This window comes from Scyliorhinus torazame, chromosome X, assembly GCF_047496885.1.
Source record: "Scyliorhinus torazame isolate Kashiwa2021f chromosome X, sScyTor2.1, whole genome shotgun sequence".
Classification (NCBI taxonomy): Eukaryota; Metazoa; Chordata; class Chondrichthyes; order Carcharhiniformes; family Scyliorhinidae; genus Scyliorhinus; species Scyliorhinus torazame.
In genome coordinates this window covers 32,945,166-32,957,955 of record NC_092738.1, presented here as the reverse complement: position 1 = coordinate 32,957,955, position 12,790 = coordinate 32,945,166, and the positions used below count along the sequence as shown (strand labels likewise).

Below are 12,790 nucleotides of genomic sequence, written 5' to 3'. Positions count from 1 at the left end.
GCCAATCCACCTAACCTGCACGTCTTTGGACTGTGGGAGGAAACCGGAGCACCCGGAGGAAACCCACGCAGACACTGGGAGAACGTGCAGACTCCGCACGGACAGTGTCCCAGCGGGGAATCGAACCTGGGACCCTGGCGCTGTGAAGCCACAGTGCTATCCACTTGTGCTGCCCGATAAATATAGGTTTCTTAACTCAAAACACTTCAACAACCCTCATGTGTTAGGCACATTTTTTTTTTTGACCACACTCTTAAGCAACCATTTTAAATTAACTTCTCACCATTGTCCCCTATTCTTCCTTTCAAACACCTTTTTGTAATTTAAAAAATCTCCCCTCTTGGCCTTCACTGCCCCAGAGGAGATAGTCCACTGGCCAGGACACTGGGGAGAACTCCCTTGCTCTCTGAATAATGTTGTTAGACCTTTTACGTTCACCCGAGCGAAAATATGGCGCCTCCGTTTAACCTCTCATCTGACAGGTGACCCCTCTTGACAATTCGGCACGCTCAGTACCACAGAGTGTCGGCCTAGATTTTGTGTTCAAGTCTTTGTAATGCGGCTTGGACTATAACCTTCTGACTCCAGGTGATGTCTGCTGCGCCACAGCAGCAAGGCAATGTCATGAATTCCTGAACCGGGTCTGGACGCGTCATTTTACTGTATTATCTTCCACATTTGAAAATGACTTTTTTTTTCTTTTCCCCAAACAGTCCAACTTGCCGCGAGTTCTCCAGTGCCAGTATTCCCGGGTATGTGTCTTGTTGCTATACTAAGAGGACTCTTTCTGCTATTTGTTATCTTCGCTGATGTGATACCGTGTACCCCCAGCATTCTGAGTGTTGAAATGTAGGAGGTTTGAATTTTGCCATATTGTGTACATCCAGCTTTTGAAGAATTGTGTAACTTTCAGTGCTGGACTGCGAATGAGCATGCCCAATCGCATGTTGCATTGTGGGTAGCCTGACACCAGGGATTTGTTTCCAGTTAGAATTTTTGGCTTTTTAAGTCATCTGCCCCTCACACTTCCGACATAAAGACACATCTGGGGCCTCCGGGTTTGCAAAAACTCAAATCCTGCTTGACGTTTTACTTTTCGAAGAAGGCCACCTTGGTTTGCATTACTGTACACTTGGTTTTCTCCTTTCAGCTTCACGTGTGAAGTGAAGGACAGGAAAAGACCTACTGCTCCATCCTGACTTCCCCATATGTGGTGATGCCCTGTGCAATTAGCTGGGGGCTAATCTGGAAAATTGCCCTATGACCCACCCCTTGGGGGTTGTAGCTAGTTTAGGAGGTCACCTCATTCTGAATTCACGTTGCTGAGGGACACTTATATGGGCACCATGAGTCCTCCAGGACCATTTTCAGGTGGCCATTTAAAAAAAAAAATTTGATTTGATTTATTGTCACGTATTAGTATACAGTGAAAAGTATTGTTTCTTGTATGCTGTACAGACAATGCACACCGTACATAGGGAAGGACGGAGAGACTGCAGAATATAATGTTACAGTTGTAGCAAGGTGTAGAGAAAAGATCAACTTAATACGAGGTAGGTCCATTCAAAGGTCTAATGGCAGTAGGGAAGAAGCTGTTCTTGAGTCGGTTAGTACGTGACCTCAAACTTTGGGATCTTTTTCCTGACGGGAGAAGGTGGAAGAGAAGGTGCGTGGGGTCCTTAACTATGCTGCCTGCCTTTCCGAGGCAGTGGGAATTGTAGACCGAGTCAAAGGCTGGTTTGCGTGATGGACTGGGCTACATTCACGACCTTTTGTAGTTTCCTGCGGTCTTGGGCAGAGCAGGCTCCATACCAAGCTGTGATACAACCAGAAAGAATGCTTTCTATGGTGCATCTGTAGAAGTTGGTGAGGGTCGTAGGTGACATGCCAAATTTCCTTAGTCTTCTGAGAAAGTAGAGTCGTTGGTGGGCTTTCTTAACTATAGTGTCGGCACGGAGGGGCCAGGACAGGTTGTTGGTGATCTGGACACCTAAAAACTTGAAGCTCTCGACCCTTTCTACTTCGTTCCCATTGATGTAGACAAGGGCATGTTCTCCACTACGCTTCCTGAAGTCGATGACAATCTCCTTCGTTTTGTTGACATTGAGGGAGAGATTATTGTCGTCGCACCAGTTCACCAGATTCTCTATCTCATTCCCGTACTCTGTCTCGTCATTGTTTGAAATCCGACCCACTACGGTGGTGTCATCAGCAAATTTGAAAATCGAGTTGGAGGGGAATTTGGCCACACAGTTATAGGTGTATAAGGAGTATAGTAGGGAGCTGAGGACACAGCCTTGTGGGGCACCAGTGTTGAGGATGATCGTGGAGGAAATGTTGTTGCCTATCCTTACTGATTGTGGCCGGTGGGTTTGAAAGTTCAGGATCCAGTTGCAGAGGGAGGAGCCGAGGCCCAGGCCACGGAGTTTGGAAATGAGGTTCGTAGGAATAATGGTGTTGAAGGCTGAGCTGTAGTCGATACATGGGTGTCTTTGTTATCTAGGTGTTCCAGGGTAGAGTGCAGGGCCATGGAGATGGTGTCTGCTGTGGACCTGTTGCAGCGGTAGACGAACTGTAGTGGATCAAGGCAATCCGGGAGGCTGGGGTTGATTCATGCCATGACTAACCTTTCGAAGCAGGATGAGCCTAGACTATGGAAGGCAACAAAATCAAGCCTGATCCTTTATTTATCTAATAACTGCGCACCATCTATCATCACTGGGAATGGGAAAGACAACGGTCTCCTGTTTCTCACCCTCTTTTTGAACCTGATCCAGCTGAGACTAGTGAACTCCATGCACATCTGGGACTGACCCTTGGACCTGTATGGCTCATTGTGGTAATCTTGCCAACTGATTCATCGGGTCGTTTGGAGTGAAATCTTGTCTTGTTCACATCCCTATTTTAACAAGATCTTGGGCTTGAAGGGAATGCTTTTCAGTGTAAATAACTCATTAGGATTCCTGTTTCTTCCATCACATTCTGTCAGAACTGTGTTATGATATCAAGGGGAACCATTAACTTTTAAATAGAAATTCAAATTCCAATTATTAACAGAAGGAATTATGCCATAAGGTTTCACATTTTAAAGAAAACCTTTTACTGTACAAGAATTAATCAAAGCGTGTACTGCTAACAATACAATATTTCATAAACCCTTATTCTTTAAGACTGAAAATCTCAATGGGATACTCCCTATTCTATTTTTCTTTTCACCCAAAACTTCTCCAATATGTCACACTATCTTGAGGTATCCTTCACTTCTCCTGGGACGAAACCAAGGTATGACAGAGGGCTTGGGAATTCATTTTTGTGTGTGTGCATGCGTGTGTGTCGCTTTATGTCCTCATGAATAACTGTCTCCTCTCAGCCTTCCAAGGTGACTAACAGTTTCTGTGAGAAAACAAAACGGATCAACCCAAAATAAAAGAGTCGCTCCTGGCAACCTATCCCCATGGCAACATGGTACACCTGAGATGTCCCAGATCGAGATTTCATCAAATTAACTTCAATTCCTAAACTTATCTTTTTTTTAAAAAAAATAATAATAATTCTTTATTCTCCTCCTTTTTCGCATTTTCTCCCAAATTTACACCCACCAACAATAAACAATAATCAGTAAATAACAACAATCAGTAACAAATATGTCAATCCCCATATTGAGAACAACGATCCCATCCTCCCACCAAACCCAAAACATTCGCCCACATGTTCACATAAACAAATGACAAAAAGGAATCCGGAATCACCCATGGCCCCATTAACACCCATCGCCCCCCCCAACCTAAACTTATCTTTTGATATGAAAAGTATATGGGTACTTTGTGTTTACCTGTTGATGTCCAACCTTTCTTTGATCTGCGAGTTTATATGAATAATTTAAGCCCCTTATGAAGACCACTGTAGATATCTTGTCTCCACCAAGACTCTGAAAGGGGCCATCCATTGCTTAACGTTTTCCCGCTTCTGACTCTGTCCTTATTACATAAATGCAGGCTACCCGATGAAATGGAATCCTTTTTAGGTCTGCTTACCAACCTCTCAAATTCTTTTATTTCCCCCCCCCCCCCCATTTAACACTTCAACACTCAGGTTATGAATCCTGAAATTAGACTTTTTGGGACAGCTGATTTGGCTATTTAAAAAGACCTGAATTTCGTGTTGATGTAAATGTGCGAGGTAATGCAAAAGATTTTGTGCATGCTCTACTTGTATTTTGCTCGAAACCTGGCTGCTTGCTATTTCTTGGGTTTCCATAGTTTGCCTGAAAGGCATCTTTGAAAGATGACTAGAGTTAAACCATTATACCAAGTACATTGGATGATAATGGGGGTAGATTTTATTCATCAGGTGGATGTTCAGCACTGGCAGGGTGGAGCACAGTGTGGAGGAGAGGGTTGGATGCCAATAACTACCAACCAAATGTTGCTTCCATCTAGTTTTAACAGGCTGGGAATATAATGTTTCTGTTAGTGTCATGTGATCATCGCCATCAGCTGTTCGTTGCTTCCTGCCCTGGTGATAAAGGAACAATTCAAACCTTGTCTCTTTTTGTTTTTCGCGCCTCTCCCTCTCTCGCTTGCCCTGCACCTCGGTTAACAGTCTCTGCCACTGTCCACGACAGCAGGCTTATTTTAAATTGCATTGTCTTTTTTCCCCTCAGATTCCAGACATTTGGCTTCTGCCTGAGATTGAAACGCAGGTTGCTGAGAGGTTTTGTCTCGTCATTGATTTAGATGAGACCTTGATTCACAGTTCCTTCGAGGTGAGGGCAGTCGGTGGTGGGTCGACAGGTCCCCCATCACGGTGTATCAAACATTCCGATTGCCTCTAGCTTTCCTTGGGTTAGACAGAGGAAATTGGTCAAACAGGCTTCCCCTTCCTATTCGTAGCCAGTCACGTGGGGGGGGGGGTTGCTTTGGTGTGGGCCTGCAGGGAAATTGAGAGAAAGCACCATCCCCCTCTGGAAATGGAGAATATAATCGTGCTTTAGATGTAGCAGAAAAAAGACTCTTTGATCTGAAACTACCTTCCTTTATGTTCTGGAAAAGCACATACTGATACAGCAGGCAGCTTGTCCATTAACATTCAATGGTATCTATATTTCCCTCTCGAGTAACCGGTCCACAGGTTTAGGCCCTTAACCTCCCCCGAGCTGCCACTCCTCGTGTATAAGTATGAACGTTAATTTGTTAGTGAGCTGTCTGACCAATCAGTGCCATCGTGGCTGCGCTCAGCTCAATTTAGGACACAGAACAACAGAGAACATACAGTGCAGAAGGGGGCCATTCGGCCCATCGAGTCTGCACCGACCCACTTAAGCCCTCACTTCCACCCTATCCCCGTAACTCAATAACCCCTCCTAACCTTCACTAAGGGACAATTTATCACGGCCAATCCACCTAACCTGCACGTCTTTGGACTGTGGGAGGAAACCGGAGCACCTGGAGGAAACCCACGCAGACACCGATCCCTCTCCATAAAAGATCGCTGGATCATGGTCAGGAAAGGGAACCCTACCTGCTCTCCTGAGCCCAAGTCTAGGAAACTGGTTGCCAAAGATGCTCCGACTAGTTTGCCTCAATTGGCTAAGTTGTTGGGGTGAAGACTTCGAGCATGGAGGAAAGTTCCAAACAAATTTAGGGTTCAGATTTTAGTGAAGTCATGCACTTTGCAAAAATTCCTAAACCTCATGTTTGTGTCGGGACCTTTTGTTGTAATTTGGATGGGGCAGGGGATGTGTTGCTGGGAGTTACCATGTGCAACGTCTGGTAAACTAACTGTGTCTCTTCCTGTTTCAGCCAATTGACAATGCTGACTTCATAGTCCCTCTTCAAATTGAAGGGGTGGCTGAATGGGTGAGAAACTGTTCAATTTATTCTCATTTTCAAACTAAATCATCTTTTGAGATTCTCTATTCCTGTTTGGAATGTGACTTTTGTAATAATGTTTTTTTTTAATAGACATTTTATTGAGGTATTTTTTTGGCATTGTAACAGCAGCAATATAAACAATGTACATGAAAATATAAACATAGTGTAAATACCACCTCAGTGCAAATACCACCTCCCTCCCCATCAGGTCCTACCATTAATTAACCCCCTAATCTACGCTAACCCTAATCCCCCCCTCTGCTGACGATTAATTCTCCGCGAAGAAGTCGATGAATGGTTGCCACCTCCGGGCGAACCCTCACAGTGACCCTCTCAAGGCGAACGACTTTTGTAATAATGTTGACAATGACTGGAGTCCTGGGTGGTAGCTTCTGGCTGTTGTTGAGTAAAGAGTCAAGAGTTCTGCTCCTTCTCACAGACACCTTTATTTTCCTTGAACACGCTCTGTACAAAACTCTATCAGCACATCACATCACCTGACACACAGGCCACCAGCAGCCTCTTTACATATCAGTGTCAATTATTGGATACTTAACATCAATGAGACATCTCATTGGAATGTTCCTTAACACTGGGTCTGTAGTCCAGGATTCAATTCCTGGGCATGGAATATGCGGACCATTACCTGTGCCGGAATGGGTAAGGCTGAAGCGCACCTGATAATGGGACTCTGGAGGGGGGGGGGATCTCAAAGTATTTTTACATTTCCAGTGGGAGTAAGATTTTGTATTTAACGATTTGTAGCTCACTTGGAACATTATTTCTCAGCCAGCGGTGAACCGGATTCTGTCAGAATTCGTGTCGAGCTATCACCTGCTTCAAGTAATCCAGGATAGGCTGTGTCCGTTTAAGGTGGCCTATTCTCGATGACTTGTCTCAGGTGATGGTCTGCTTCACACCTCCAAAGATTGCAGATTGAATCTTCAGCAGACACCAAATGGTCTGCATATAGGAGCGAGAGACCCAGTGGACACATGCATGTTCTGTGCATCTTGTGCCAGACAACAAACAAATAACACTGATCCAAATTACGTTGGCAAATACTTGCCCCCAGTCAAGCAAATGAACTCCACTGTTCTTGGTACACCTTTCTTTCCCTGAAAAGTAGGATTACTAAAGCGTCTATTCAGCACTCGCCTTTCATCTCGGAAGAAACAGACAACTGCAGTATTTGAGTGGATTTGGTCCCAGATTGTTACTTGGGGGTGTGGGGATGTGGTTGTGTTGGGTTCTATGCTGTTTTTCATTGTCCTGTGTGTTTCTTTTAGGTATATGTGTTCAAGAGGCCTTACGTAGACGAATTCCTTCAAAGAATGGGAGAACTGTTTGAATGTGTGTTATTTACAGCCAGTTTAGCAAAGGTACCCTTTCCCTTCAAGTCGGTTCAGCGAAACGGCTTCATTTAAATCAAATGAAAAGGGAATCTTCCAAAATTGGAAAATATAATTATTCCTCTCCTTGCTTAATTACTCTCGCCATCAAGTGGCTAGTTGCTAAAGGTGCTCTGTAACCAGCCACTCCCAGATACAGTCCCCGCTGTGGCTTGATGCAAAAGGGGCTGGTTTAGCACACTGGGCTAAATCGCTGGCTTTGAAAGCAGACCAAGGCAGGCCAGCAGCACGGTTCAATTCCCGCACCAGCCTCCCCGAACAGGCGCCGGAATGTGGCGACTAGGGGCTTTTCACAGTAACTTCATTTGAAGCCTACTTGTGACAAGCGATTTTAATTTCATTTTCATTTCAAAACATACTCTCTTCCACATCGGAATTGACACTCTACCATGGTTTTGATGAACAGTGACAACTGATTACCATTAAAGAGCTGCCTAACCCGAGCAACTCCATAAATCTGTATATCTGAGAAACAGGATGTCCCCTAATCGTGAATTTGTTAGTTCTGAAGTTTACCGTGAAGACCTGCTGCAGTTGTGTCCACACTTCTTTTTATGGCTTCCCCCCCATACCTGTTCCTAATCTAACCGCACACTTTGCTTCCTCAGTATGCTGACCCTGTGACCGATTTGCTGGACAAATGGGGTGTATTCCGAGCCCGACTCTTCAGGGAATCCTGTGTTTTCCATCAGGGCAGTTATGTTAAAGACCTCAGCCGTCTGGGCCGAGACCTGAACAAGATCATCATTATCGACAATTCACCCGCATCTTATATCTTCCATCCAGATAACGCAGTAAGTACAGGGCTTTTGGCAATCATGTATTTCTGATGTGTAGTCACTGTTGCAACATGGAGGAATACAACAACCAATTTGCACACATCAAGATTGTTGATCTGTTACTTTTTTGTTTAGTTTGGGGATAAATATAGATCAGGACACTGATCAGCACTCACCTGCTCCACTTCAAAATAGTCCCAACCACCCAGGGGGACAATAAGGCCTCTGTTTAACTCCTCTGAAAGATGGCACCTCTGACAACTGACAGGAGTGCTCCTCCCCCAGTTAGAACATACAGTGCTGAAGGAGGCCATTCGGCCCATCGAGTCTGCACCGGCCCACTTAAGCCCTCACTTCCACCCTATCCCCCTAATTCAATGACCCTCCTAACCTTTTTGGACTGGACATTAAGGGCATTTTATCATGGCCAATCCACCTAACCTGCACATCTTTGGACTAGTGGGAGGAAACCGGAGGAAACCCACGCAGACACGGGGAGAACGTGCAGACTCCACACAGACAGCGACCCAGCGGGTAATCGAACCTGGGACCCTGGCGCTGTGAAGCCACAGTGCTAACCACTGTGCTACCGTGCTGTCCCCACTGCCAGCCCAAATTCTGAGCTCTGTGGGGCTTGAACCTACAACTTTGTGACTGAGGCAAGAATGCCCCACTGACACCTACACTGTACCTGCTATCATAGATTTCACAGTGCAGAAAGAAGCCATTCGGCCCATCGGGTTTGCACCGGCCCTTGGATAGAGCGCCCTACTTAAGTCCGTAATCCAGTATCCGCACCCAACCTTTTGGACACGAAGGGACAATTTATCATGGCCAATCCACCTAACCTGCACATCTTTGGACACTAAGGGACAATTTAACATGGCCAATCCACCTAACCTGCTCATCTTTGGACACTAAGGGACAATTTAACATGGCCAATCCACCTAACCTGCTCATCTTTGGACACTAAGGGACAATTTAACATGGCCAATCCACCTAACCTGCACATCTTTGGACACTAAGGGACAATTTAGCATGGCCAATCCACCTAACCTGCACATCTTTGGACACTGAGGGACAATTTAACATGGCCAATCCACCTAACCTGCACATCTTTGGATACTAAGGGACAATTTAACATGGCCAATCCACCTAACCTGTACATCTTTGGACACTAAGGGACAATTTAACATGGCCAATCCACCTAACCTGCACATCTTTGGACTGTGGGAGGAAACCGGAGCACCCGGAGGAAACCCACGCAGACATGGGGAGAACGTGCAGACTCCGCACAGTCACCCAAGACCAGAATCGAACCCATGTCCCTGGCGCTATTAGGCAGCAGGGGTAACCACTGTGCCATCCTCATCCCTCAACAACTCCAGAGCATATGTTACAATTTCTGTCTGATGCACGGATCAATTTTATTATGAGAACATTTTGTGGCAGATAAATTCTCTGATGTAAATACCTACAGGAGGAGACTATTCCCGAAGGGGGCGTGGTCACCATAAACTTCTATTGGATTGCTCATGATTATACTTCACAAAGTACTACAGTAGTTTGCTGTTTCCTTCTCTGGTATTGCTGACCACAAACCTTTCCTGCTATCGGTGATACTGGAAGAATTTACAGGCTGATAACGCAACCTGTTTGGTCTCATTATGAACACCTTCCACTCAGGAAATTCGGCATGTCCACATTAACTCAAGCAACTTTTACAGATGCACCATAGAAAGCATCCTATCGGGCTGCATCACAGCCTGGTATGGCAACTGCTCGGCCCAGGACCGCAAGAAACTTCAGAGAGTCGTGAACACCGCCCAGTCCATCACACGAACCTGCCTCCCATCCACTGACTCCATCTACACCTCCCGCTGCCTGGGGAAAGCGGGCAGTATAATCAAAGATCCCTCCCACCCGGCTTACTCACTCTTCCAACTTCTTCCATCGGGCAGGAGATACAGAAGTCTGAGAACACGCAAGAACAGACTCAAAAACAGCTTCTTCCCCACTGTCATCAGACTCCTAAACGACCCTCTTATGGACTGACCTCATTAACACTACACCCTATATGCTTCATCCGATGCCAGTGCTTATGTAGTTACATTGTATATGTTGTGTTGCCCTATTATGTATTTTCTTTTATTCTCTTTTCTTCCCATGTACTTAATGATCTGTTGGGCTGCTCACAGAAAAATACTTTTCACTGTACCTCGGTACACGTGACAATAAACAAATCCAATCCATGGCCATGAAGTCCTGAAGTGGGACTTGAACTCTGAGTTTCTGACCTAGAGGTAGGGATGCTGCCACGGCACCACAGGACCTCCTTACCTGCAAGTATCGGGAATACAATTCAAATCTGAGAAGGGAGGTGAAATGAAATAAGCTGAATCAATTTTGGAAATAAATATCGAAGGAGAGGCAATTTAACGTGGCTGTATCATGGGAACATAGGAAATGGAACAGGAGTAGGCCATTCAGCCCCTTGAGCTTGCTCCACCAATCATGTGGCGCAGTGGATAGTACTGGGACTGTGGCGCTGAGGGCCCAGGTTCGATCCCGGGTCACTGTCCGTGTGGAGTTTGCACATTCTCCCCGTGTCTGCGTGGGTTTCACCCCCACAACCCAAAGATGTGCAGGGTAGGTAGATTGGCCCCTTAATTGCAAAAAAAAAATAATAATTGGGTACTCTAAATTGAAAGAAAAAGTTTGAATTCAGGAAAGAAGAGTGAGTAAAGAAGTGAGTAAATGTGTGGTGTTTGGGTGGGGAGAGGGGGAGTGCGTTAGAAATGCAAAATGTCATGTTTTCTTTTTCTCTGCTATTGCCAGGTGCCAATAACATCCTGGTTTGACGACCTATCCGATACCGAGTTACTCCGCCTAATCCCTGCCTTTGAGGAACTTAGCCAAGCAGAGAATGTCTACACTGGTCTGGGACGACTGACGCCAAACCAGTCTTTTTTTTAAAAAAACAGCCAATTGTCAGCATTCATAACAACACCTCCTAATAATCTCCATTCTGATTGTTTCTCCAGGGTATAGAATGGACTTTCTGGCAATGTACATTTTGGGTCTATCCAAACTTTAATGTACCTAAATTTCTACATTTATAGCACTGGGATATGATGACCCTTTATCAAGTTGACCACTTTGAAACCATTTTTTTTTTTTTACAGATGTATTTGGGTATGCAACTACTTTTAACATCCACATGCCACTTTGTTTCTGTTATACATGTCTAAAAATGCATGCCTCCTTTTTAGGCACAAGAAAAATGCACAAATCTAACCCTTGCTAAAACTTTGTTTCACTAAATATAAGTTTTGGATGGGTGGGGATCTCCAGTAAATAAATTAAAAGGATGATGCACTTTAAAAAAATTCACTTTTTTTCAGCATTCGCTGAAAATGACCAATAGCTGCTAATCACGTGATTTTATTTTTCTAATTTAATAGCCATACAGAATATTTAACATTACTTAAATTAGTGCACACTATTTTTAAATACAGGATATTAAAATCAAGCCCTTTGAGATATTTTTGTAAGGGGTTGGTATTGGGGTATTTCTGGATTTCAGTGAATATTATGGACACTAAGGAATCTAGCTCCTAATGTAAAAGAGTTGAAGGGCATACAAAATGGAGGGGTTCAGGGCGGCATGGTGGCGCAGTGGTTAGCACTGCTGCCTCACGGCTCTGAAGACCCGGGTTCGATCCCGGCCCTGGATCACTGTCCGTGTGGAGTTTACACATTCTCCCCGTGTCTGCGTGGGTTTCGCCCCCACAACCCAAAGATGTGCGGGCTAGGTGGATTGGCCACGATAAATTGCCCCTTAATTAAGAAAAAAAATTGGGTACTCTAAATTTATTTTTAAATAATGGAGGGGATTAAATGCTAAAACGATCTTGGAAAGAGCTGACTGCTAATTTGCAGAGACCATATTTTCAAATGGTGGTTATTGCCTTCAAGTTACCAATAAGCTGAAGACTATTTTAATGCATATCTTGTACCTTGGATTTCCATTCTTGCTTCCCATGTCCTTCAAATGGTAACTTGGATGAAAGACATGATCAAAAACTTGCTTTCAACTCGTCTTCCTATTTCGTCTCCAATGATATACATGACATTTTTAAATGGTTAATTGAGAGATGAGGTGATGTCTTGTCTCTAGTATCTTCCTGCTTTGAGGGCCTGAGTTTTGAGTGCAGTATCGGTCAGAGTGAGCTAATTCCCAGTGGCTCTGAGGTCAAAGCTCCAACATGCACAGTTTGGCACAAATTGTGCAATGTTACTCTGACCACCAGATTGTTCTTCCAGAGGAGTGCTACAGTGGATCTTCCCTCTGCACGTCAGTTATCAACCTTCCTCAAGAATGTTTCCTTATGCCCAGCTGCTTTTGTTATTGTATTTAATCTCATCTGATAGAATTAAAACAACATATTTTTATTTGTGTTATGCTTCTCTTTGTTCTGGAGTGAGGGGATTATTGTGGGAAAAGTGTACGACTGAGATGAAGAAGCACTCTCGATTGTCCCACCAATTTCCATTTGGCACCAGCACTGACCTCCATTACCAGAGCATAGAAACTGACCATTTAGCCCAACTAATGTTTGGTAACATTTACCCTCGTCATGTGAGAGTACCTTTCAGAAATGGGCGTTTATAAAATTAGCTGTCGTGGGTGTACCTTTAAGAAATGGGTGTTTGTCAAATGGCT

The 12,790-nt window shown here is 44.6% G+C and overlaps 1 protein-coding gene across 2 annotated transcripts in view; it reads left to right on the top strand.

Moving 5' to 3' along the window:
- Positions 1 to 12,510, top strand: part of LOC140405504 (carboxy-terminal domain RNA polymerase II polypeptide A small phosphatase 2-like) — a 32,748-nt gene extending 20,238 nt beyond the window's left edge. The window contains exons 3-8 of one of the 2 annotated variants that reach the window (XM_072494022.1): positions 714 to 752; positions 4,664 to 4,765; positions 5,802 to 5,858; positions 7,163 to 7,255; positions 7,894 to 8,079; positions 10,903 to 12,510. In XM_072494022.1, the coding sequence (XP_072350123.1) occupies positions 714 to 752; positions 4,664 to 4,765; positions 5,802 to 5,858; positions 7,163 to 7,255; positions 7,894 to 8,079; positions 10,903 to 11,040 (615 nt within the window). In that variant the 3' untranslated portion in view covers positions 11,041 to 12,510. Of the gene's footprint in view, positions 1 to 713; positions 753 to 4,663; positions 4,766 to 5,801; positions 5,859 to 7,162; positions 7,256 to 7,893; positions 8,080 to 9,544; positions 10,239 to 10,902 lie in introns of those variants that run through there. The other variant, XM_072494023.1, reaches the window with a different exon arrangement.
- The last annotated feature ends 280 nt before the right edge of the window (positions 12,511 to 12,790 follow it).